Source organism: Giraffa tippelskirchi, chromosome 3, assembly GCF_054371585.1.
Source record: "Giraffa tippelskirchi isolate mGirTip1 chromosome 3, T2T-mGirTip1v1.2.pri, whole genome shotgun sequence".
Taxonomy (NCBI): domain Eukaryota; kingdom Metazoa; phylum Chordata; class Mammalia; order Artiodactyla; family Giraffidae; genus Giraffa; species Giraffa tippelskirchi.
In genome coordinates this window covers 182238160-182265333 of record NC_137277.1, presented here as the reverse complement: position 1 = coordinate 182265333, position 27174 = coordinate 182238160, and the positions used below count along the sequence as shown (strand labels likewise).

General features: G+C 52.1%; 1 protein-coding gene across 12 annotated transcripts; it reads right to left on the bottom strand.

The window, feature by feature from the left end:
- Positions 1-779: 779 nt before the first annotated feature.
- Positions 780-19695, bottom strand: FGR (FGR proto-oncogene, Src family tyrosine kinase). Of its 12 annotated transcripts, none has more exons than XM_081586352.1 (14): positions 19516-19695; positions 16253-16414; positions 12094-12156; positions 10901-11133; positions 10326-10428; positions 9459-9557; positions 5601-5704; positions 5004-5153; positions 4165-4320; positions 3850-4029; positions 3020-3096; positions 2628-2781; positions 1719-1850; positions 780-1610 (listed from the first exon to the last, which is right to left on the bottom strand). In XM_081586352.1, exons 4-14 carry the CDS (start codon positions 11118-11120, stop codon positions 1402-1404), a joined length of 1584 nt encoding a protein of 527 aa, XP_081442478.1. In that variant the 5' UTR covers positions 11121-11133; positions 12094-12156; positions 16253-16414; positions 19516-19695; the 3' UTR covers positions 780-1401. The 12 variants fall into 12 exon arrangements, with proteins under 12 accessions (XP_081442478.1, XP_081442483.1, XP_081442473.1 ...); XM_081586357.1 differs by having other exon boundaries at positions 10901-11130; XM_081586347.1 differs by lacking the exon at positions 16253-16414.
- Positions 19696-27174: the final 7479 nt, after the last annotated feature.

The following is a 27174-nucleotide window of genomic DNA, read 5'->3' as shown; positions in this document are numbered from 1 at the left end:
TAGCCGTGATTCCCAGTTCCCAGACTCTTTCCCCTGGCTATTCCCTTAGTAAGTTAGGGGCCAACAACTTTTTGATGGGAGAGGTGAGAATCCTTATTCCCTGTTCTTGTTTCCACCCAGAGTCACATCAGCTGCAGGAGTTTCTTGAAGGAGGACCCAGCGGGTAGGACAAGTCTTCACTGCACAGGTACACGCCAGGACATTAAGTACCCACTCCTTGTCCATTACATGCCAGCAGGAGCCACCCCCCCATCACTGTGACTAACAGAAATGCCTCCAAACCTCTCCAAAAGCCCCTTGGGGGCAGAGTTGCCCCAGGTGAAATCCAAGGAGCTAGACTCTCAGGCCTCTGCCCACCCAGCACTACCCCTGTCCTTTCTGGGGAGCTGCAGAGGATCCACTGTGGTCCTCCCCCTGCCTCAGTGGAGGAGGCCTGAGGTTCTGCTGAGGTGTCTGTGATGAACAGTAAATCTGCTGAAATCAAGTAAAGACTTAGTGAAACCATTGCATGCAGACTGAAAACCACATCAGTAATGAAGGGGATATTTTGATCTCCAGTTACTTGATTCTATATCCATCTCTCAGTTCATCCTAAGCTCATATGAGGATGAGCTTTGGGGTGACTTTGGGGTGTCCTAGAACACACCTTGGGTGCCCTGTGATTAGCAGGCATTAGGGCTCTCTCTCAGCTCCTCCTCCTCCCAGCAGCCAAAGCAGGCCCACTCACCTCCCACTGACCACCGTCCCTCCCACAGGAAAAGATTTTCATGGCTCAAGGATTCATACGGTCACTCTTCTTATTTACAAAATCAGTAAACACACACATGATTCAGAGAGGTGATGAGCCCTCAGCAACCCTCTCCTTTGCCCTGGGCTTGGACCCTAGTCGTGGATTACAGCATCCACCCAGCGGGAAAGGGATCTGACAGACTTTCCCTGTGTTTGTAACTTACAGACATGAGAGAATTGAGTAGGAGGTGAATTCTGGGGGTCTGGACCAGAGTGGGTTGACAGGTAGGAAAGCAGGGACAGGAGGTAAGTGAGGGAAAGGGTATACAATTTTATAAATAACTAGAAAAAAATCTCAGCATTTCTTTTTTGGGGGGAAGGGGCACAGGCAGGAAGGCTAGAGGAATGTAGGGGCCTAAGTGGGAAGGGAAGAGATAGAGCTTGGGGCCAGAGTGGGTGAGGGACTATCTCTGAGCCTCGATTTGCCCCATCTTTAAAATGAACAGGTTGCCCTAGATGAACCAAAAGCAACTTGCTTGCTCTGACATGCTAGGACTCTACAGGGTTCTAGGCCTGGGGGTTTTGGGACCAGAGCCCTAGGGATAGAAAGGGGTTGGCGGGCACCCCCAGAGAGGTGGTGATGCCCAATCAGGTGGTTGATGCCCAATCAGGCTATGTCTCATCCCCAGGCTGGTACTGGGGTTCTGTGGAGGTGAAATAGTCCTCAAGGAAGGACTGCAGGTACTCGAAGGTGGGTCTCTCCTCTGGGTCCAGACGCCAGGTCTGTTCCATGACCTCGTACAGGGATGCTGGGCAGCCTGGGGGGCATGGCATGTGGTAGCCATGCTCCACTTTTTCCAACACTTCGCGGTTATTCATGCCTGGAAGGTAGGGCTCCGTCAGTCAGAGGGCCTAGCCCCTCCTGAAGAGGCAATTAGGAAGAAGCTCTTCCCATGGCCACCCTTCCACCTCCCCATCTGCCAGCAAACCTGGGTAGGGGACTCGGCCCTTGGTGATGAGTTCAGTGAGCAAGATCCCAAAGGACCACACATCTGACTTGATAGTGAATCTGCAAAAGAGGGCAGCCTCAGGGGCTGTCCACTTGATGGGGAACTTGGTCCCTGGAGAGATTGAGGGAGAAGGGAAAGTTAGTGAAGAAATCCCTGGGATTAGCTGGATTAAGAGAATGGCATCTTTAGGAATGGGAACCCTAAGCACAGAGGTCTCTGGGCATAACAGGAAAGACTGGTATCTAGCCAGAACTTGCTAAGGATCTAGTATAGTGCTGGGCACTTTGCAAACATTGTAATAATTCTCATCATAATTATAACTAACACCTGTATAGCCTCTACCATGTGCCAGGCACTGTTTTAAGTAATTTACGTGCATTAACTCATGTTAACCTTTAGGAAAACCCTGTGGGTTTTATTACTATTTTTTTTTTTTTTTACTATTATTATCCCTATTGTACAGAAGAGGAAAAGGTGGCACTAAGTAGTTAATAACTTGCCCAAATCATACAGCTTCCAAGTGGCTAGGATTCAGACCCAGGCAGTCTGGCTACAGAGTTTTTGCTATTACACTCTATGGTCTTTCACTTGAGATGTATAGAGGTGCCTGGCACATAGGAGGTGCTTGATAAATATCTGTTGTCTGAGTATTTTCGTTGGGATTGTTCACTGAGAATTCCATTGTGAGAAAAGACAGCTCCCAGAGAGGTTAAGTGACTTGCCCAAGGCCACATAGCTGGTAAGTGGAAGAGCTGGGTTTGAACCCAGAGTTGCCTTTTATACTATATCGGAGTGGGAGTGTCCTGGATGGTCTGGGAGGAGGTGGGGCCCCATGGCAGCCCCTGGGTGCACTGGGGAGCTCTTGGAAGGAGGGGTGAGGTAGGGCACCTTGCTGGGGGTTGTACTCATCATCCTCGATGAGACGGGCCAGCCCAAAGTCAGCGATCTTGCACACCAGCCGCTCCCCAACGAGGATGTTGGCTGCCCTGAGGTCACGGTGAATATAGTTCATGCGCTCCATGTAGGCCATGCCCTCAGCAACCTGGGGGCGAAGGAATAGAGAGATGAGGACACCATGTTTGTGTAAACGATCATTTGAAAAATCCCATTTTTCAGACTGGGGCCCAAAGAGAGGGGCAGTGTCCTGCCTCAGGTCGCACAGATGGTCCAGGTGTTGGGGCTGCACTTCAGGAGCAGGCTGGGTGCTGGTGGACCCAGGGGTTTGTGGAAGATAATGGGGGGGGGAGCTCTGAGAGATAAAGGCGGCTGTCTCAGTTTACCTGCGCTGCCATGTCCACCAAATGGGGCAGCTTCAAAACATGACCCTCCCGGTCCTTGAGGAACTCCAGCAGGCTACCTGGGGAGAAGAACTCAGAAAATCAGCAGCAAGAAGGAGAGAGTGGGATGATTTGAGAGAATAGTATCCAAATATATGCATTACCATATGTAAAATAGATAACCTGTGTGAGTTTGATGTAGGAAGCAGGGCACCCAAAGCCAATGCTCTGTGACGACCTGGAGGGATAAGGGTGGAGAGGGAGGTGGGAGGGACCTTCAAGGTGGACGGGACACATGTATCCCTATGGCCGATTCATACTGATGCATGGCAAAAACCATCACAGTATTGTAAAGTAATTATCCTCCAATTAAAATAAGTTAATTAAAAAAAAAAATTAAAGCAGCAGTTAAGACCCTACTCCTAGCCTTGGGCCTGCCTTCTCTCGCTTGGCTCCGCCCCCTGCTCCCAGTCCTCTCAACCTAGATCCCCCCCACACACACACACCCACTCAGGATCCCGCCGGGTGCCTCAACCCCTCAGGGATTCCGCCCAGACTCTACTTCCACCGACAACCCTCTTCTGCCCACATGTCTCGGACCGCCCCACGAGGCTCCGCCCCCGGGCACAGACCGGGCCCCCGACTAACTTGGCCCCGCCCAAACTCCCGCTGTTTGTTTTCTTATTCGGGGGTCCCTCACTCAGACTCTGCCCAGCGTTCCCCGTCCCTTCACAAATCGCCACCCAGATTCCTCCCCCAGATACACCCACCTTAAACTGGGACCCCCCCAAGCCCCGCCTCCCCAGACCCCGCCTCCTGACCCCGCCCCTCACCGTGGCACATGAACTCGGTCACGATGTAGATGGGCTCCTCGGACACCACCGCGTACAGCTGCACCAGCTTGTCGTGGCGCAGCAGCTTCATGATCTGCGCCTCTGCCAGGAAGGCCTTTGGGGACATGGTGCCCGGCTTCAGCGTCTTCACCGCCACCTTGGTGCTGCCGTTCCACGTGCCTGTCGGTAGAAAGGCTTGTCTGGACCAGCTCCCGGCCGCCCCCAGCCCTCTCCCCCGGCCTCGGGCCCCGACCCCCACACCACCCCCACACACCCCCACCTACACCCCCTCCCCTGCTCTCGGGACCTCCGTACCCAGCCACACATCCCCGAAGCAGCCGGTGCCCAGTCGGCGCTCCAGCGTGATGGAGCTGCGGCTGATTTCCCAGGCGTCCTTGGCCAGGCCCAGCGTCTGCGGCTTCATGGTGGTGCAGGCCGCCGTGAGCAGATGGCACAGCCCATCGTTCACCTCTGGGCAGCGGGGGCATTGGGAAGTTGAAGGTCAAAGACCAGCCAGGATGTTCCACACATTCTTCATCCCCACCCCAGCCTCCAAGACCAGTTATAAGGCACTAAGGCACAGCTGAGGGTCACAGGCCAGGGCAGAAGGCAACCCAGCCCACTGGGTAGATGAACATGCTGGTGCCCAGGGAAGCAGGTGGCACCCGAGGGAGAGATGATTCCTCTAAGGATTGACGGCCTTCCCATGAGAGGTGGCCTCCAGCTGGGCCTCCAAGGATAAGATGGGATTCTGACAGGTGGAAATGGACTTGGGAATCCCAGACAAAGGTGTGGACACAAGGCCTTCGCCCTTCCACAGAGCTATGCTCAGCCTAACCGACCAAAGCAAAAACCGAGGTTGGATGCTAAACTTCTCTTCCACCCTAGAGCCCATCCTCCAAGTCAGGTCCATTCAGTCTCCTGCTCAGCTCAGACATTAGTGGGGCGCTCTCCAGCCATGCAGAGCTTCACACCTCAGTTTCCTCTGGAAACTTACAGAACAGGATCCTGGGCCGGGAGTCCAGACAGCTTGGGTTTTAGTTCTGATCCAGGCACAACTGCTTTGGAAGCCCCTTCCCTTCCCTGAGCACCTCAGTCTCAGCCAATTGGTTCAGGAATCTCAAACGCATGCCAGCCTGAAGGGCTGCCCTCACCAAGGTAGTGCTGCACCAGCTCCTGCACGGAGTCAAACTGGGCCCTTGTGGTGATGTAGTAGCCACCGGTGTCCAGCTTGCGGACCTTGTAATGCTTCACATGATCGCCTCTGGTCTGGTCCCAATCCCGGATGGACAGGGAGTAGGCACCTGTGGGCAAGGGTCACCTTTGGGTCTGCTTTCCTCCTCACCAGCCCCAGTCTGGGAGCCTGGGGAAGCCCAAAAGGCTGAGGACTCTGAAGTCGGATGGCCACACCCCTTGAATCCAGTCCCCATCTTAGTTCAGCCCCTCCAACCCTGTCCCAGCCTTGGCCCTGACCCAAGCCCCACTCCACTGCTCCTGAAAGTGAAGTGAAAGTGAAAGTCACTCAGTCCTGTCCGACTCTTTGCAACCCCATGGAATTCTCCAGGCCAGAATACTGGAGTGGGTAGCCTTTCCCTTCTCCAAGGGATATTCCCAACCCAGGGATCAAACCCAGGTCTCCTGCATTGCAGGCAGATTCTTTACCAGTTGAGCCACAAGGGAAGCCCACTGCTCCTAGCCCCACCCAAATGGCAAAGTTTCCCCCATTGGGTGGGCAATGGCAGAGCCCTCACCTTTGGTGGTCTCGCTCTCTCTAATGAGAAAGGCCCCTCGGGAATTCCCTGGGGAGAGCAGCTGCCTCTCAGCGTCCTTCCTCCCGATCTTTCCGAAGTACCACCTGTTGGGAAAGGCCAGCAAGAGTCAGATACACCTGGCTCCACCCCCAACTCAGCCTCCCGGGAAAAGTCACCTCACTAGCCAAGATTCGATTTCCTCACCCATGAAACGGGGATCACACACCTGCTTTGCAGCCTGACAAGGATCACAGAGCAGGGACGTAGAGAATGCCTGGCACACAGGAGGTGCCCAATGAAGCTTAGGCTTCTCCTCTTCACTCTCCGCGTTTTTCCCTTATTTATTTATTTGGCTGCAAGGGATCTTTTTTTCGCTGCGAGGGCTTCTCCCTATTTGGGGCTCACAAAATCTAGAGGGTGGGCTCAGTAGTTGCATGCATGGGCTTAGTTGCCTCCATGGCACATGGGATCTCAGCTCCAGGACCAGGGGTTGAACCCACGGCCACTGCATTGGAGGGTGGATTCTTAATCACTGGACCACTAGGGAAATTTCCTCTCTGAGTTTCTCTTGAATTAAAATTGCTAGACTTCACCAGAGGGTCACTACAGCTCCTTCCATAGGCTCATTTTCAGATGAAGAACTTGAGGTTCAGAGAGGGGAACTGACCTGCCCACAAGGTTAGCTGATGAGCTCTATCTAAAACCTTTGCTTCCCACCCTACTTCTTTTCCTACCAACCCACGCAGTCACTCAGATTCCTCTCTCCATATACCCCTCAAACCCTTTCCTCATTTGGCGTCCAGAACAACACCCTTTTCTGCTTCTCTTCCTTTCTTTTTTTTAACCCCTTGACCATAGAGCATGACTTGCGGGATCTTAGTTCCCTGTCCCAGGGATTGAACCCAGGCCAAGGCAGTGAAAGCGCTGAGTCCTAACTACTGGACCACCAAGGAAGTCCCCTTTTCCCTCTTTTGGACTGCTCCTGCCCAGTTCCGACTGCTGCTTTCCCTCCACTCTCTAAAGCCTGGATGTTGTTCTAAGTCTCAACTTGAACTCAGACCTCAAGCATTCCTGCTGTCTCTCGGATATACTTCCTGGGACTGAGCTGTAGCCTAGAACCAATGGTGAGATTACAATGGGAGGAGAGCCAAAGTGACCATAGGTGCCGCAAAAGATCAGGTGTCATTTGATCACTAAATTGGCTTGTGATCATCTTGGGCTGAATTAAAAGGAGCACAGTTTTCAAATTAAGGGAGGTGGGAGTCTCAGTGAACCCTGGGACTGTCAAGTCATACCTGGTTACTAGGCATAGTCTGGGGAACAAGGAAGGGCAGTGGTGAGTAGTGTCCAGGAGGTCAGGAAGGGTGGGGAAAGGAGAAGCTGTGCAGACAGATCACATTCTCAAGTTTTTTCAGTGCTCTGCCCCCTCCTCACACCCTGACATTAGGTACTTCCTTAATCATTGACATAACAATAACAGCACCTATTCTGTGTCAGGCTCTGCTGTCTTACACGTATATATTCATTTCATTCTTATAACAATATTGTGAAATAAGTACTGTTATTAATCCCCATTAGACAGATGAGGAAATGGAAATACCTAGTGGTTAAGCAACTTACCCAGAGCTACACGGCTCTTAAGCTGTGCTGCCAGAATAGGAACCCAAGCTGTCTGCTCTAGGGCCTGCGCTCTTAACCACGACAGCGCTCTTAACCACGACGTTGCACAGAGCGCCTCTCAGAGCTTCACGACACTGCCTCTGAGATGTGGACCCCCAAACCTCTCACCTGCCTCATCACCTCTCCTGTCCTCCAAGCCTCCTATCACCCTCTCCAGATGAAGGCCTCATGCCATTTGAGCTCTGGAGCCCGCCCACTGCCCTCTGCTTAGGGACACCTCTCCCCCACCGACTAGCCCCCATCTGCCTCCTCTCCATCCCACCAGCCCCTACATGTGGCCACATTTTTTCTTTCCCCAAAGGAAACCATTCTAAGCTCTGTCTTACCACCAGTGTTCTGCTGTATCTCTCACCTTCCTTCACTTGAAAAAGCCCTTCACACTTGGGTCTCTGCTTCCTCACCTCCCACTCCCTCCCAGGCTCTGCTGTCTGGCCTCCACCCTCACCTCACCCGGAGGGATGTCTCACCAAGGTCAACCCTGTTGCTAAATCCAGTGGCAGCTTCTGACATTCCCTCTCTTGTTTCCTGAAACCTCCCCCCTGTCTTCTTGGTTGTTCTGACTTGGCCTGGCCTGGTCTGCCAACAGTTCCTTCTTCTTCAAGGCCGGCTTTTTCCAGAGTTGGGTCCTAGGACCAGTCTCTTTCATTTTCTTCCTTCACTCCTCTGTGCAGCTCTGATGATTCTTTCCACTCTGAAGAGACCTGAATTTCCACCCCAGCCCAGGCGTGACCTCTGCAAGAGCCACGTCCAACAAACTAAGGAATCTCAGTGCTTGTTAGAAAATTATGCCCTTTCGTCTGGGCTAATGGCTTAGCAGGGGCTAGGCAGCTCTCACACAAAGCACACCCATCTAACTGCTGACCTAATTGTGGGTGTTCCCCTCCATGAATTCAACCTAACAAGCCCCTCCTCATGTATCTGTACCTGTTCCTGGGTTCCCCACTTTAGCAAACAGCGCCCACTTGGCTCCACAGGAAGCCTTCAGGTCACTTTGGATTCCTCTCACTTTCCACAGCCCAGCAGCAAATCAGTCACCAAGTCCTGGTGACTCCCACTCTGTAGTCTCTCCAATCTCTACTTTTCCCATATATGGATGTATATGTGAAGCTAGATAAAAAGTGTTTGTGAGCCTCAGTTTCCTCATCCGTAAAATGGGATAATAATAGTATCCATAAAGAATTAAATGAATCAAGGTATGTAAAGTACCTGTCATAGTATCTCAATTTCATCAGGGTACTTCAAAAATGATATTTCTCTGATTCCTTAACAGAATTAATTCTAAGTAAAGTCTCCTTCTATGTGTTTAGCACTTCACAGTTTTTTTAAAAGCTCATACACGGTTGTTATCACTGAGAGAATATATACATATATGGCTTCCCTAGTGGTTCAGTTGGGAAAGAATCTGCCTGCAATGCAGGAGACCCGAGTTCAGTCCCTGGGTTGAAGGAAATGGCAACCCACTCCAGTACTCTTGCCTGTAGAATTCCATGGACAGAGGAGCAGGGCAGGCTATAGTCCATGGGATCACCAAGAGTTGGACATGACTGTGCGACTAACTTTCACTTTCATATATATATGACTGCTACTGCTGCTGCTAAGTCGCTTCAGTCATGTCCGACTCTGTGCGACCCCATAGACGGCAGCCCACCAGGCTCCCCCGTCCCTGGGATTCTCCAGGCAAGAATACTGGAGTGGGTTGCCATTTCCTTCTCCAGTGCATGAAAGTGAAAAGTGAAAGTGAAGTCGCTCAGTCGTGTCTGACTCTTAGCAACCCCATGGACTGCAGCCTACCAGGCTCCTCCGTCCATGGGATTTTCCAGGCTAGCTGGGTTCAAATACCAGCTCCAGGTACTTACTAGCCACGTGAACTTGGGCAGGATATTTAATGTCTCTCTGCCTCAGTTTCCTCATTTGTAAAACAGTATGGTATTAGTTTCTGACTTTGTTAATACACAGAAAGCACTCTGAATGGTGCTCAGAACATGGTATGTGCTGGATAATATTACCTACTATTTGTATCATCTCTCTCATCTTCTCGTATCCTCACAATGACCTTACAGGATTATAGATAAGGAGATGGGCTCAGAGTGTAGTTGTGACTTGCTCAAGAGTGGCCTTGAATCTGGACTCCAGAGCCCTGCCCTTAAGGCTGGCGTCCCCCCACCCACCCTTACTCACTCTTCAGCCTGGATGGAGTCCACAGGGGCCACGTAGTTGCTGGGAACGTAGCCAGTGTGTCCGGAGCTGAGGGACCGAGCCTCCCACCAGTCACCCTCGCTGGAGACACAAAACAGAGGGTTTCGTTGGCAGCCTAGCCCCTGGGGCACTGTGGGGCCAGGCAGGGTCACATCAAAGACCAGGCGAACACGAGCCCTGCCAACCCCTCACCTGGAACACACCACCCCCAGGGCTTTTGCCTGTTTGCCCCCAGCCACTGCAGCTGCCCGGGGAGTTTTTCCCCACAGAAGGAGTATGTGTGGGGACATCTGGGCCTCCTGGCGTTCTTTTCTGGCACCTCAGCTGGGCTGGGGTTTGGGCAGGCAGTGAACAGCTAACTAGGTCACTTCCCCATTAAAAACCCCTCCAATGGCTACATTTCCTTCTTGATAAAATCCAGACTCCTCAAGATGGCTTAAAAAGCCCTGCGGAATCTGTTCCCACCCAGTCCTCCAGGATCTGTTCTGTACTTCAGACTTTATGACCCTCCTATACTGAACCACTTGGTGGTTTCCAGAAGTCATCATTTAGTTTCATTCTAACTCTCTTCCTTTTTTGTCACCTCTTCTTTCAATGTCTCTTTGTTTTTCTAGCCTCAGCTTAGAAATCATCTCCTCCAGAAAGCCTGCCCTGATCACTGCTACCCTAGAGGCCCCTGGTTGGTGTTCTTTCCGTGCCCATAGTTCCTCAGGCTTCCCCTGCATAGTAGCAGTTACCCAGAGGTTGTTAGTGTCATATCTCCTTCTCCAGTTAGACTGGCACTTTCTGAGGACAAGGACCAGGTAGGATTCCTCTCTGGGTCCTGAGCTGGGGGGCCTGATCACTTACGTGTTGTTCAGGATGTGGAACTTCTCGCCCTTGGTGAAGGTGAGATCGTCCTCCGTTCGGGCCTCATAGTCATAAAGGGCGATGAACATGGTCACCCCAGTTCCTGCAAAGTCAGGGTTACTCATCAGAGGGCCTCCCGGGGGCTGCACCCCCAGAGTCCTGTTCCCCAGACAGGCGCTCTGCCTCCCCACTGCGGCAGTGCCCTGGATCTCAAAGGTCTTTGGAATCCAGTGGATTTCTGATTTGGACCCCATGGATTCAGGACACACATCATCGAGCTCATCCCTCCTCCCTTGAGGACTCCCTGGGAATCCCTTCTGCTCTCCCCCACCAAGCAGACATCCCACTGGTAACTGTCATCAGAGTCCTTCCATCAGACAGGGAACAGAGCTGTCTGCCCCTCAGATGGGGGTTTCTGAGGGTAGGGCTGGACGCACTCCCTCAGACTGTGCGCTAAAAGCAGGGCTGCGTCTCCCAAGTCATCCTGGAGGTTCCGAAGGACAAGGCCAAGTCTCTCCTTCCCCGAGGTCCTGCGAGGGTCCAGTCAGTGCCTGCCTCCAGCCCACTGGACTCACCTGAGATGCCCCGGATGGTGCCCACATTGAGGAAGGCGGGGCTGGCAGGCTGAGGGGAGAAGCTGTTGTAGTTGGGGATGTGGGAAAAGGAAGATGCAGGCCGGCTCTGAGTAGGGTCAGGGCCATAGCGGTCTGCAGCCCCATAGCTCCTGAAGTCCTCTTCTAGGCCACCATCCTCCTTGGCCCCCGGCTCCAACTTCTTGCAGAACACACAGCCCATGCCAGGTGCCCTGCTATAGAAAGGGGGTGTGCTTCACTCGGGGGTCCCTGTGAGGCGTGCCACCCTAGGCACACCTGCACGCACACTGACATACATGCACACAGGCGTGCAGCTGCCTTGCTCAGGTCTGGGGGGAGGGGGTCCTCCCTAAGTGAGGGATAAAGGGGACCAGGGTCACCATTCTGTCCACCCCTGCAGCTGCTTTTGTGTTTTTGGAGAGTATATATCGCCTCCATGGGACTGGTTTTCTGTTTCGGGATGTTTCTGTGTTTGTTTATATGTTTTGCCTCCTATTGCTTCAGTGTGTTGGGTTTCTATGACCCCCCTCAGAACGCTTGTGTGTGTGTGTGTCTTTCGTGTGTCTCTAAGTATTTGTGAGTTTGCTTGTGGGTGCATGTCTTTGTGTGTGTCTGGGCAGCTCTTTGTGAATGTCTGTACCTGTGCGTATGTGAGTGTGTGGACGTTCTTGTATGAAACGACTCTGCGTGCTCGTATCTGTTGGAGTGTGTCCATATGCATGCATTTGCGTGTTAGCACGTATGTGTGTGTCTCTGTGTTTGCAGGTGTGTGTGATGAGTGCATCTGTGTGTCATGACCATGCATGTAGCCCTGTGTGGGAGTATTTGTGCCTGCCTGCCTGTGTGTATCTGTGTGTGTAGGTCTGCGTCAGTCCGTGTGGGTATATGCACAGTCAGTCTGTGCGTGTGCGCATGTCTGTGTGTCGATGCGTGTTTGTGTGTGAGTGTGTGAGGGCTGTGTGCCTGCACCTGGAGAGTCCCTGCAGAGGGGGATCAAGGCCATTTCCTGTCGTGGGTCCAGCCTCTGGCCTTTCAAGCTGCCTCACTCTGGCTCCCCCATCTGTTACCTAGCAACAGGGCCCTTGTAGGAGGAAGGGTCTGTGAGGAATTGTGGGGCCCAGAAAGGCCACCGCCACCCCATTTCCTGACCCGAGGAGCCCTCAGTCCCCACTCACCCCTCAGGCCCCTACTCCTGCGTCAGTGGGGCTGCGGCATGGTCCTTGGGAGGGGCCAGAGACCTGAGGGCGGGACAGAGGACACGGAAGATGAAGTCCCTGCCAGGCTTCTGGCGGCCAGATGCCCACGGCCGTCCTCTCCAGGGAAGCCAGGGGCCTGGGCTCTGACCGACAGGACTCCTCCTTCCTTTTCCTTCTGGCCTCCAGGGCTCACTTAAACATCCACCCTCACACAAGACCCACCACCCACACCAGCCCTCTCACATTCATGTGCACCTGACACATCAACACATGAGCAGCACATATGGCAGCACGGTCACACGCGACACTCACAGTGCACGCCTGCGTGAGTGGGCTCAGCAGCACCGCCACACAGCAACACAGCTAACTCACACGAGCCCAAGCTCCGGTGCACGGCAGCGCACACACGCACGTGCACACAGGTTGCCCGCTCAGGCTATCAGACTCGTACACTCACATATGCACATCTCTGGGTCAGACCCAGGTCTCTAATAGGATTTCTGTCAGCCCTGTTCAGTTCCCTCTAAGCCTCTGGTCACTGTCTTCTAAAACCAAGGCCTCCCTCTGGGCTCTGCCTTGGCAACCCCCCCACCCTGGTTTGCGTAAACCCCAGCAACCCCAGGACTACATTGAGTAGCCGAGGGAAGGTGGACACCTACCTCCAGAGCTTGTTCCACACCACGGAAAGGCCCAGGTCAGAAGTCAGGACCACCAGGTCCCTTGGGGAGCCCCCAGGGGAGCCAAAGCTTTCCCGGTAGCTGTGTCCTCTGAGTGGCAGGACAGGCAGGTCATTGAGCAAGGGCTCTCCACGCCCTGCCAGAAACTCTGCCATTGCAACACTCAGAGAGGAACTGCTGGGGAAAGGGCTCGACTTCCTCAGATGGGAGCTCTAGGGTGGGGCTAACCCGGTGTGCCTTCATTTCTCCCAGAGGACCCTCGGGACAGATGTCCCGCCTTGCCTTTCTTGACTCCCGTGTCCGGATCCCTTTATGGATATCCTCCTTCTCCTCTCTATGGGTCCTGCCCCACTTATCCAGCCGGCAGCACTCACCTCATCCAGGAAGCCTTCCTGGATCCACTGGATCTAGCTGCTTGGCTGACGGCTCTGTCACATCAGTGCCCTGTGATCCCCGCTCTAGGCCCACCAGCCTGTCTTATGCTCTGCTGCAACCATTCTCCCGTGTATGTGTGTGGGGGTGACACCCATGTGGTGAACTATGAGGCGGGCTGTGGTTTGAGCTCCAAAATAGCCCCTGTTCACCAAGCCATTGCCGAGGTCTTCACCTCAGTACCTCAGGACCCCTCCCCTGGGGTGAAGCCACTGTCTAAAGGGCTCCAAGGTGCTACAGGGCTGGTTAGGCTCAGGGAGAGAATAGATGCAGAGGTGGAGGAGGGGCATCTCGAGCCAAGGAGGGGATTTCAGGCACTCCGGGTGCCTGAAACACAACCTACAGGGTGAGAATGGAGGTCTTCTCACAGGAAGACACACACACATCTCAGATGGCACACAGCCCTCCCGACACATTCTCAGACACCCCCGTCACCTCAGCTACATGACAGTGCCTCACATGGAGTCTCTGAGCTCCTCTGTACAGATTCACAGACATAGACATCTATGAATAGACACACACCTTCAGCCTTCACCCATCTACACACACACACACACACACACACACACACACACACAGCCTCTCCCATTATAGCCTTCCTTTGTGTCAGCCACTGCATTAAACACATCATACATATTACTTCATTTTATTCTCACAACTCTACGAGGTTAAATATTATTATTATTAATGCTAAGGTACTCGAGACACAGAGTGGTTTAGAAACTTGCCCAAGGCCACACAGATGAGGTATCCTGGTTTTTGGTTCCAGGATCTGGACCATTTCTCTCCATTGCCTGGTCACAGACACAGAGGATTCCAGCCATTCCTTCAAGCACACACAGGTATAATGAGCCTCCACCGGGAAACCCAAAGATATATGTAGTCCTCCCCTCCCCCAGTCACAGACTCACACAGAGCTCCTCTCGATAGGAGTTTCAAACTTATACGATCTCTTCAGTCCCCACTTAGGCATGATGCTGCCACTGCCAACAATACACAGGTATACATTACCCCCATCTTTAAAAATCAGCCTAAGGGGGTCCCCGAATTCTGCAAGCCTGGAATGGGGAGGGGTTCAGAGACCCTCCAAGAAGGAGGCAGAGGGAGAGCCCTGGCAAGGCTGACAGCGTGGGCAGCGGGGGCAGGGGTCAGGGTGTGCTGGTATACTGACTCTTAAAGAAACGGGGGAATAAAAAGGCCCGGATTTGTAGCATTTGCTGATTTCCATGGTGTAAATATTCCCACCATGGCCAATTTCAAGTTACTGAAGTGACTTGCCGAACACTGGGCTGGAAAGAGATTTGCAGAATCAGCTCCCCAGGGCCGGTACTAGGTAGCTGGCTCCAGCACACCACTGCCAAAAAGAAACAAAGAGACAAACAGAGACTCAAATGAGAGGCAGAGAGACAGAGAGGGACAGAGACTGAGAAAGAGAGGGGTAGAGACAGAGAGAACTAGAGAGACAAAGACAAAAAAAGAGAAAGGGAACACGTAGGGTCCTCTCTGCTCGGCATCTGCATGAAAACAGCCCCCAGGAATCTTTGTCCTCGGCTAGCTCTCATCTCAGCTACAAGCCACCAATGCCTAGGAGCATAATTTGACTTCCTAGAAGTCTGGGGAAGCGGGTGCGGAGGCAATAACTATTAGTTTTAAACGGCTAATGTATTAAACACCTACTCTGTGCCTGGGGCTTTCCTGGTGGCTCAGACAGTAAAGAATTCACCTGTAGTTCGGGAGACCTGGGCTCCATCCCTGGGTTGGGAAGATCCCCTGGAGAAGGGAATGGCCACCCATTACAGTATCCTGGCCTGGACAATTCCATGGAAAGAGGAGCCTGGCAGGCTACAGTCCATGGGGCTGCAAAGAGTCGGACACGACTGAGCGACTTTCACTTCACTTCACTTCACTCTGTGCCTGGCACAGTGCCAAGCAAGTCCCATGACTGATCTCATTTAGTGACCCTATGAGGTAGGTATTATTATTACCCCTATTTTACAGATAAGGAAACTGAGTCACAAAGGTGTTAAATAATTTCCTGAAAACTACCTACATAGCGAGGAAGGGGAAGCTAAAACACAACCCCATTCAATTTGGCTCCAAAGTCCATCATAAGCACTGCTGTATTTTGAAGTCCTCGTGAAAGCAATACAGTATGTACCTTCATGAGCCCCACAGAGTGCCAAGCCCTGTGCTACACACCCTGAATCCTCATTACAGCCCAGCGAGGGGGAAGTGACCTCCCCAGGGTCTCTCAGCAACCACTGATTTTCAATAGCCCTTAGAATCTGAATCCAGGTCTCTCTTTTCACAGCACCAATATAGGTTGCCTGCTTACAAAGGGAGTGGCTCAGAGACCGGCCACAAGCATTCTGGTCACTGCAGGGACTTGAGTCTGTTAATAAACAGGCCTCTTGAACATCTGGTTGACAGGAGTTGGCTTCCAAAGTCTGATCTGGGTCAAGATCACGTTGTGGCTGTCAGAGCTGAGGTCCAATCCTGAACCATGGTGTTCCCACCTTCACTATCTCCCCCTCTGTGTGGCCCTCCCAAGTTTTGGGGCCTTGGTTGAATGACATCAGCCTTCTGAGTCTCTGTTTTTGCATCTGTATCTTCTGTGCAGTTGCTGGGAAGGCTCTTGGCCAGTGTGGTTAAGGGAGGCTGAGAACTACAAGCAGCAAAGCTAGAAGGGCCCCCAGGGATGATTTGTCAGTCTACCTCTCTCTTGTGTGGAGAGGGGAAGTGAGTTGCTGGAGGTCAAACAGCCAGACCTGGTATTCAAAGCCAGGACTATTAATTCAAGTACAGAGTTCTGTTCCCAGCTGTGCTCTCCAAAGCCTGAGCAGGGGGGTCATGCTCTCCCTGACGGGTGAATGTCATATTTCCTACCCAGTCCCCGGCCAACTGATCATACCACCCTTGCCAGATCTATGGCAGCTGGCCACAAAGAGGAGAACCTTCCTCCCTCCCACCCCTCCTCCTGAATATAGGAGCCCCAGATCCACCCATCCTTTCTTGAGGGCTATACTTGCCAACACCACATCAGGGCTTTGAGGTAGACACAGGATGTCCTGTTCCCCCCTGACTTCTGCCAAGTATCTGTGGGATCTGGAGACTGATTTCGGCTCAAATTCTACCCGACTTGAGACATTGGGCAGGTCGCTTCACTTCTCGCTGAGCTGCAGTTTCTTCACCTAGAAAATAGGAATCTAAATCTCTGCCTCCTGGGGTTGCTCCTGAGCCTCAATTGTGGTCAAGCCCCTGAAAGCACCGGGTGCACCGTAGTTGCTCTGTGAACTTTCACTTCTGGTCCCTTCCCTTGAGGAAGCCCCCTTCAAGGCCAAGGGAAGAGAAGTGACAGGGCAGAGAAGAAAGAGAAGTGCTCAGGGTGAGGTGGGAGGGCTGAGCAGGCCCAGTCGCCTGGGGGATTTCACCAAAAGGGAACTGGGACTGAAAAGGGGCAGGAAACCACCATCCAGCAAGAGTTCCGGCTTCTCCTCAGGGCTTCAGGCTGGCCCGGTGGCAGGCCCCAGTCTGAGGCTCGCTGCACCCCATCCCTCACCAAGGCCTGACCCCTCTGATGAAGGCTTCTGTTCCTCACTGAGACCTTCCATCCCTCCCTGGCTCCAGTGCCCTTCCTGAGCCTCCATCTCCCTCACTGAGGCCTTCATCTCTCATAGAACCTCCAACCATCTCACATCACCCAGGCCTCATCACCCCCACCCCTAACACCCAGGGGCTAAGAAGACAGAGCCGGCTCTGATTCTATCACTCTGGTAAGGCCAGTGTGTGGGGGTGAGGGAGGGCCACACTAACTTTCGCCTCCACAGGGTCCTGACCATGTCAGCTGAATTTTCTCCACTTCTTGTGGGTAAAAGTGTTTTCTCATCTGTTGCTGAGAATCTACCCACTAGCCTCTAAAATAGAGATCTTGAGGGACTTGAGATTCTTGGGGGATGGAAAGCCATGAGTTGGTCCAAGGGGAACTGAGGGAGTAGGAGTCTGAATTTCACAGCACGGCCAGACAGGAAGTCCCCTTCCCCAGGTCTGGTCATAGGCCAGCCTGGTTGACTCTGTGCAGGAAGGGCCCTGGGTCCTCTTTCCCCAGCTCTGGGGTCCTCCTACCCATCCTCCCAAGGTCTGGCCACTTCCCTTGCCACATCAGCCCCAGGTGGCTGCAGAGAACACCCAAACACCCACACACATGCTCACATGCTCAAGCTCATTCACTCAAAGCCCAAACCATACTCACAAACACTCTCCACCCTCACTCACAGCTTCACACCCCCTGGGAAGCAAGAACCAGCCACAAAGCCCAGGAAACCCATATGTTCTTTCACCATTGCCCCCCTGGCCTCCCTCCCCTCTCCAAAGGGCAACGGAATTTGGTAAGGATGAGGAGGGAATGTAGGCTTCAGCTCTATCTACATCCTTCACCACATCAGGGACATGATGCCCGGTTTATGGGTGACCTGGCAGTTATTCACTCCCGAACCTCCATCTTCCCATCTGAGAAGTGGGAACAGAGCCAAGCTCTCCCACCACCACACTCACAGATGGAAGGATGTCAAAAGACTCAGGGATCACTGATTTCAATAAAATGAAGTTTCATGACTTCCCTGGCAGTCCAGCGGTTAAGACACCACGCTTCCAATGCAGGAGGCATGGGTTCAATCCTTGGTTGGGGAACTAAGATCCCACGTGCCGCGCAGCATGGCCAAAATTTTTTTAAAAAATAAAACAATTTAAAAGAGAAAACGAAGTTTCAATAAAATGTATATTTTTGAACTTTGCATTATTTGGAATTGAGAAGAGCAAAACTTTCTGACAAACCAGTGTTGATACTATAAACACACACACACAAAAATCACCAAAAAAAAAAAAAAAAGGCGGGGTGGGGGGAGGGTCAAGGGCAGTCTCAAAAACTTGCTGACTTTTCCAGTATGGAGCCTCAACAGACCCACAAATATTTATTTTATAAGAAATCACCTGTGTTTTGGTACCTGGAGGCCCTGTCAGGCTTTCTGGTGCAGCTGTATGCTTATGAGAAAATGGAAGCGGAGGCTACCCCCAGGACACGGGGTGGGGGGAGGGGTGGAAACTGCTTGCTGCACCCGAGTCCCACGACTGGGGATAAGCTGGGGGATGGAAGCTGGGTAGGGGCAGAGATAATTTCCTACATAATGCAAATGAGGAAATTAAGGCCCAAAGAAGCCCCATAATTTGCCTAAAGTCACACAGCAATCAAAGTTCCAGTCTGGCTAAGACCCTGAGACTGTAGATCCCGCACCGCCCCGATCCCTGAACACGTGCGCATCCTCGCCTTACTCCTCTGCCCCGCAGCTCGCCCAGAACTAAGGACTCAAAATGGGGTCGGGGGAGGAGACCACAGAGGGCAGCGCGGGCGTCGAGCCCCGCTGCAGCCCAGCGCTGGGCTCGGTCCCTCCGCCCTCTTGTTACCATGGAGACAGCCCCTCCCGGCGATCGCGGTCAAAGGCAGGATTTCCGTCGGGGCGGCCAGCAATTCCCGGATCCCGAGAGAAACGTGGACCGAGATCACCGCTGCGGGCGGGGAGGGGGCACCCAGAGAGGCCCATCCCTGCCGAGGGCGGGGACTTCCCCAGGAAACCGGGACCCACGCCTGCTGCGCGTTGCAGGAGTCCCCTTGCCAGCCGGGACCCGCCCACCTGTGTGGGGCTGGAGCGTCTAGGGGGGCGCTTGTGACAGCCTCCCCTCCCTTCCCCTCCCGGCCGCTGGCCTCACCCCACCTCCGACTTCTGCCGATTCCGGATAGAGGGACTTCCTGGACCCTCGGGATTGCGACCCACATTCCGCGTCCTCCAGAAACGGTTTTCCCTGACTCCTTTCTGGCAGACCCCCTCCCCGCCCACCTAAAAGTCGTTCCTCTCTTCCAGACCCCTCAGCTTCTCCCCAGATTCTCACTTTCAAGGTCCCTTTTAGTTTCTCAACCCAGACCCTTTTGGGGGTCAGCCTCTTCCCAATTTCGTCTCTGCAGGTTCCCACCAGATTTTTTGGGGGGGGTCCTTTTAGTCTACTTTCCCCGCGTTCCCTCAGCCCTGTCCCCAAATTATATCAGTTTTTCATTCTCCAGGGTTCCTCCTTTTCCTTCTTACGTCCTTTTCTGGGTGAGGTCCCTTTGGCCTTCAACTCCCTCAGCTCTCCTCCCCAAGTTTAGGGCTTCCTCTCCGCACCCCACGTCCTCCTTTCTTCTCAGCCACGAAGGGACTGGGAGCGGGGCACCGCCGGCCCCTCCAGCTCCCCCGACGGCTCCTACCTGGTCCCAGGCGAGACTGCTTCTGACTGACCCTGGGGCTAGCCGGCCGGGGCTCCCAGCAGCCACGAGTGCGGACAGGGGTGGGGGCGAGAAAACGGGGGTGCTGCCCGCCTCTGACCGCGGCCCCCTCTGGTCAGGGAGGAGGAAGCCGCCTCGGACTTCTCTTATTGCAGCCGCGGCGGCGCGCGCGGTGGCGGTGGCGACGGGGAGAATTTGCAGTCACGCCCCAGCCCCAAGCCAGCTGCCCGGCGGCAGCGGGGAGGGGCCCTCACATCCCAGGCCCTCCCGCCCCTGCTTCCCACCTCCCCCGAGTTACCGCTGCCCAGCTTTCCCAGGCCTCCCCCACTCCATCCCCGACCCCACCCCGGCTCCTCTCCCCTGACCTGAACCCTTAGCACAGACTTCCCCGAGACCACCTTCAAAGGGGCAGGTTCCTCACACCCAGAAGCACCTGTTCATTTAGAATTATTGCATTTGAGGTTAAGAGGGGCCATTTCTCTACCACTGCTCTGCTTTCTGACCTTTGCAACTGAGAAAAATCGAGGACCACACGAGGACAGGCCTCAACCCCAGTTCTCACAGCCAGTTGACCCAAGGCTGCTGTTACCAGAGCCACTTGGTCTCCAGTCACCATGCTCTGCCACCCTTGGGGACTGGGCACTGAAGAGGTTCTAGGACAGCGAGGAGCAGCAGAAGACCCTTCTCTGCTTTTCAAAGGAATCAGTCATCCCGCTACACTGAGCAAGCAGGAAGGTGTCAGCCTCCCCCACCCACCCAACTTTTAGAAAAACAGTATAGCAATTTCTATCGCAACAGTTCTAGCCTTTTCAACTAGTAGATTTGACGCCCCTCCCCTCAACTTGGGGTTCAATTTCCACCGCTGTTACTTCTTCAGCCTTCAACCAGGACCACAAGAATCTCTCTTGTCTGGGGAGGATGAGATGTGTGTGGGAGGGCTGTTTGTTGAAGTATGTGTGTTGGGATATGATGGGGAGGCCGGGAAGGGGTGTAAGCACAGATGTGTGAGTGTGTGGTTTTAGGCAATGAACATGATGACTGCAATTTTAGAATCAACAACGGGGACGCATTATATAGGTATGTGTGTTTCTGTGTGTGAGCAGGGATGCGTGTGCATGCCTGTGTGTGCTGTGCACATGCGTGTGCTCAGGTGTGTCTCAATATGATTGTGGGGTGGCAGAGAACAGTGGGGTGCAGGTAAGAATGCCTTTCTCATTGGAGGAAGAGTAGGGAGGAAGATACAGGGGAGGGGGTGGAGGTGCAGGGACTTGAGGGGGGTGGCTTCACCCTGGCTGGACACCATCACCTCCACCATCAAGCACTTCCTGCCTGGCCATTGTCCCACCTGTTCAATTAACAAACATATTTATCACTGCCCATCAGGTGTCAGGCTTAGGGACCACAGACATGAAGGACACTGGTCCCTGCCCCCGGGGACCCCCCCCAAATCTATTAGGCTCTGTCATCCTTCAAGGTCTGGCTTCTCATCTCTAGCAGAGCACTCAGCACCATTTGCCTGGTGACCACTGTTTCCTGGGGTGTGGGGTGTGGGATATGTTTTTCTCAAGGGCAAGGACTGTGTCTGGCTCTTGGCAGTGCCCCTGGAGTCCAGGCAAGCTTTGGCACAGAGAGGCAGGTTCTCTTGAGTACAGGAGTGCATGAGTCAATCAAGAAGCAAAGGAACTAACAGGGAAACAAAAGTCCAATGAAAAAATAAATGACTGAAGGTAAGAATTAAAGAACGAATGAAAATATCCAAGAATCAATGACTGAATATCCAAATGAATGGAAGAACAGAATTGTTCCTGCTTTTAAAATGCAGATCAGACCACATAAGTCCCTTGCTTAAAACGCTAATGGCAAAAAAACAAACAAACTCAAAAACCAAACTCTAATGGCTTACTTCCCATTCAGCTTGGACTAACAAAAATACAATTCAATAATAGTGAAAAATAACAAAATCCAAACCCTTTTCATGGCTTCCCAAGAGTCGTGGCCCCTGCCCACCTCTTCAATTCCTTTTGGGCCACCTTCCTCTTCAGCCACACTGCAATCTTTTTCAGTTCCTAGAATACATTGACTTTTTGCCTCAAGATCGTCTCATATGCAGTTTCCTCTTCCTAGAACACTCTTTCCCCTGTTTTTCACAGTACTGGCTCCTTTCTATCCTTTACCTGAAGTGCTGCCTTTTCAGAGAAGCCTTCCCTGACGGTGTCATCTTAGGAGGTCCCTTTGTTCTTGCCCTTAGCACCAAGTTTGTCTCCTTCGTGGCAGTTGTCACAATCTAGAACAGAGTAGTTCTCAGTTCATTGTTGACTGTCTTGGCTTTCTCTTGACCAGACCCGGGCTCTGACCTCAGGAGACACCTGGTTTCACCCAGGTCAGAGATAAGCCGCTTCTGTGACTCTCATTCATCCATTCAGAATAACCTGGTGATGGGGAATACGGACTCTCGGGCCCAGACCTTCTGGGCTGTAGATCAGATCTGCCTCTTTCTAGCTCCATGACTCTGGACAAATTATTTTAGCTTCCTGTGCTTCCGTTTCTTCATCTGTAAAATGGGGGAGTCTACATTACAGCAGTCTTGGGAGATATCAGTGTGCTCGTACATAGTAAGTGACTTGTACATATGTACTAGTGACCTGTACATAGTAAGTGCTGTAGAAGTGTTTGCTATCATTCTTTCATTCATTCAATCAAACTCAACCTTCCCTGTCACTAGCCCATGCCAGGCTGGGTGGTGGAGGCTCGAACAGGAGTCAGGTCCAGCCCTTGCCCTGCTTGTGGCACTTGCTCCCCATGATGGGCACAGGACAAAGAGACCACAGGAGGGGCCTGTTGAACACCCTCCCTCACTGTCATTAGCGCTCACAGTTCCCATGCTTGCATGTTCCTTTAAATCAATTCTGAAAACTGATATCAAAACTAAAAGCCAAGGGCCAGCAAGTAGCTGAGCGCTACCATCCATTTCCCATCCAGCCCTCACTCTCTTGCTCTCACTTCTGTTTTCAACCTTATTGGATTCTGTGGCCAATTGTTATGGTGCCCCTTTGCCACGCCCCTCACCCTCCAGGGTGCTTGCCTGGAAAGCCCCAGACCTGCAGCAATCAAACCATCCACCTTCTGGGTGTGGAGGAGAAAAGCACCTGCCAGACAGACACGGTGACAGCTTCCAGATTCCAAGAACACTAACAAGGCCCAGCGGGCTTCCCGGGTGGTGCTCGTGGTAAAGAACCTGGGGGTCCATGCCGGCGACATAAGAGATGTGGGTTCACTCCTTGAGTCAGGATGATCTCCTGGAGGAGGGCATAGCAACCCACTCCGGTATTCTTGCCTGGAGAATTCAGAGGAATTCTGAATTCTGGACGGAGGAGCCTGGGGGACTACAGTCCACAGGGTCGAATAGAGTCAGACATGACTGACGCAACTTAGCATGCATGCAACCAGACCCAGCAATCCTCCAGCACATTTCTTAGTAAGCTAGCCCTGTACGTCCACCCAGAGGGCCAGTTCACATCGTTTCTTCTGCCCTCCCCTTCTTCCTCCACTTGCACTCCACATCCTCCCACCTTTTTAGGACTTCACGCCTTCTGTGACCTCCTCTCTTGCACCATGTCTCTCCCTCTCCAAAGAATTAACCTGTCAGCATACAAACAGGTTCTAGAAGTTCCCATTAAAAAAACAAAAAAAACTCCAAACTTTCCCTTAAAAATGTAGCCTTTATCCTGCCTTTTTTTGGAGAGGCTGCGGTTCATTGCTACTTGAAGGAAAGCTTTTCTTTGTAGAAAAATGCCAGCTAATATACTAGCAGGAATGTGAGAACTAGAAAAACTCCATCTTGTAGCCTCAACTAATAATCAGTTTAAGCAAGAACTCTCAATGATGTTGCGTTAGTCACCTCGGTCTGCCATACCAAAGCCATAGACTAGGTGGCTCCAACAACAAGCATTTATTTGTCACGGTTCTGGAAGCTAGCAGTTCCAGATAAAGGTGGGTTTCTGGTAAGAACTCTCTTCCTAGCTTGCAGATGGCCATCATCTCTGTGTGTTCTCACCTGGCAGAGAGAGAAGGCACTCTCCGCTGTCTCTTCTTATATGGACACCCGCCTGATTGGATTAGAGCCCCACCCTTATGGCTGTGGGTATATGAATGCATACTCAGTGCCTGACTCTTTGTGACCCCATAGACTGTAGCCCACCAGGCTCCTCTGCCCATGGGATTCTTCAGGCAAAAATACTGGAGTGGGTTGCCATTTCCTCCTCCAGGGGATCTTCCCAACCCAGGGGTCGAACCCATGTCTCCTGTGTCTCTTACATTGGTAAGTGGGTTCTTTACCACTGTGCTACCTGGGAAACCCCTTATGGCTTTATTTAAGCTTAATTATTTCCATAAGGACACTATCTTCAAAGACAGTCACATTGGGGTTCTGGCTTTGACTTATGAATTTAAACAGGGGCCACAATTCAGTGCATTGAAGGTAAAGGAATTTCTTTCAAATTTTTAAAAAATTAATTATTTTTTGGCTGTGCTGGGTCTTCATAGCTACACGTGGGTTTCTCCAGGTGGAGAGAGTGAGGTCTACTCTCTAGTTGGCGGTGTTTGGGCTTCTGGTTGTGGTGGCTTCTCTTGTCTTGGAGCACGGGCTCTAAGGTACGTGGGCTTCAGTAGTTGTGGTGCATGGGCTTAGTTGCCCTGCAGCATGTGGGAGCTTCCCCAACCAGGGATTGAACCCATGTCCCCTGCATTGGCAGGCGGATTCCTAAGCACTTGACCACTGGGGAAGTGCCTAGGTGAAAGGTTGTAAAGAACCCAGTGTTCACGTGGTGCAAGAGTCCTGCACAGCTGACCGGGCTTTTGCAAAGAGGCTCTCTTTTTTCAATGGAGAGATTTAGTGGACATCCCGTAACTCACCTATAACTCGTGTAAGTTGGCCCTTGTGCCTCCTCCTTCGATGACTGTTAGGTAATCACCATCACTATGAAGAATTCTTGTTACAGATGCTTAACCTAAATCCAATCAGGGCTTAGCAAACCATGGGTCAAAGATGGTCTCTGCCTGTTTTTGTGCAGCCCATGAACTGTGAATGGTTTTTACATTAAAAAAAAAAATTATTTTTTTGGGTGTGCTGGGTCTTTGTTGCTACATCCAGGTTTTTTCTAGTTGCGGCGAGCGCGGGCTCCTCTTTATTGATGTCCTCGGGCTTCTCACTGCGGCGCCGTCCCTTGTTGAGGAGCACAGGCTCTAGACGTGGGGGCTTCAGTAGTTGTGGTGCGTGGGCTTAATCGCCCTGCGGCTTGTGGGATCTTCCCGGACCAGGGATCAAACTGGTGTCCCCTGCATTGCAAGCAGATTCTTAACCACTGGACTACCAGGAAAGTCCCAATTTTTACGTTTTTAAATAGTTCCCCCAAAGTCAAAGAATAATCTTGCATGACATATGAAAATTACATTAAATCTCAGTTTCAACATCCTTAAAGAAAGTTGCACTGAAACGTAGCCATGCCCCATTTGTGTGCTGTGTACATGCTACAATGGTGGTGCTGAATGCTTGCAACAGAGACTGTATGCACTGCAAAGCCCCAAATATTTACTTTCTGCTCCTTTACAGAAAATGTTTGCCAACCTGTGCTCTCCACTAACTTCCACTTACAAGCGATACCAGATTTAGAGGAAGAGGAAAAACAACACTAGAGGGAACCTTCACACTCACCTATAATGTGGAACATTCTGGAAGACCACTGACCTGGTCATTTAAAAAACTTGTTGTCTTTTTTTTTTTTAACAAAAAGGCAAGACGGGGGTCACTGTGCTATATGAAAAGGGACCAAAGAGACAAGATCATTGCCAAACATAACATATAAAACTTGGCTAGAGAGTTCTTGGGAAAAACATAGCTATCACAGTGTGTATTGGTCAATGTGTTTTCCTCTCTCCCTCCTAGGCTTTTGGCTCCACTAGGGCAGGGGTTTTGTCCCTAGATCTTCCCAGCATATCAATAGTTCCCAGCGCATCCATAGACAGACATTGGTTGAAAATAAGAATGAAGGGAATGTCCCTGGTGGTGCAATGGATAGGGATCTGCCTGCTAATGCAAGAGACACAGGTTTGATCCCCGGTCTGGGAAGATCCCACATGCTTCGGGAGTACTAAGCCCCTGTGCCACAACTATTGAACTCTCGGTCTAGAGACCATGGACCATAACTACTGCTGAGCTAGTAGCTGCAACTGCTGAAGCCCACGTGCCCTAAAGCCCATACTCTGCAACAAGAGAAGCCACTGCAGTGAGAAAGCCTGCACACTGCAACAAAGAGTAGACCCCACTTACTACATCTAGGCAAAGCAACAAAGACCCAGCGCAGCCAAAAATAAAAATAAGTTGAATAAAGGAAGGAATGAACCTTGTTTGAGGGAGAAGGATGACTCCCCAGAGGAGGGAGTGTTCGATGGGTTCTCAAGGAAAAGTAGGAGATGGCTCACTGGCGAGACCTTTGATAGAGCCAATCCCCTACCCCAGTGGCTCTGGGTTGATGCTCCTTCTGGAGACCTGGACAACAGAATTCTGACCAGCGGGCGCAGCCTCGGGCGGCAGAGTTTCGGTTCAGGAGCAGGAAGAACCACGTTCTCAGAATAGCTCAGCAGCAAAATGGTTCATCTCGAGAGGCACCAGGGTGAGCCACAGAGGGGCTCCTCGTGGACTGGCCTCGTGTATGGGCAGGGGATGGACCCCCTGGTGATGCACACAAGTCCGATTGCCAACACTTAGCCCAGAGGTCCCCCTGACCGGCAGCCTCTCTCTCCTCTTTTCTTGCCCAGGCTCAGTCTTCTAGGCAGGGAGCATTTTTTTCCCCCTTCTCTGGCCCTCGAGCACTTCTGATCTGTACTGTGTTAAGTCACGTCAGTCCTATCCAACTCTTTGCAACCCTATGGACTGTAGCCCACCAGGCTCCTCTGTCCATGGGATGTCCCAAGCAAGAATACTGGAGTGGGTTGCCAAGCTTGCCAGGCTCTTCTGTTCATGGGATTCTCCAGGCAAGAATACTGGAGTGGATTGCCATCCCTCCTCCCGGGGATCTTCCCGACCCAGGGATCGAATCCATATCTCTTATGTCTCCTGCATTGGAAGGCAGGTTCTTTACCACTAGTGCCACCTGGGAAGGAGGTCTATTGGCATGCTCTGTCTTTTACAGACAGCAAGTCTTCACTTGAGTAAGAGGCAGGGCCCCTCATGGGCTGTGTGGCCTCGAACAAGTGTCTACCCACCTCTGAGCTTTTGTTTCCTGATCTGTACAAGGACAGGCTAGAACAAGATGTCCTATGAGGGCTATTCAACCTCCAGATGTCTGGTTTGGAGTCTAGTCTTCTTGTTTTGTATGGACCAGGGAGTCTCGGAGAACAGAAATGGTCCTGGCTCCAGGAACAGACCTGGTTCATGGAGGGCAGCGGGGTGTAGTGCTGCTCTGACCTCTTCTTTGTCAAAGGCAGGATGGACAAAAGTTTAGGCCCCATAAGTTACTATGTTATCTTAGACCATGAGTTAACAACTCTAAGCTTTAGTTATACATCAGTAAAACCAGAACTGAATATTTATCTCCAAGGATGAGGAGTAAAGTATATGATGCATTTGAAAGTACCTTGTACATA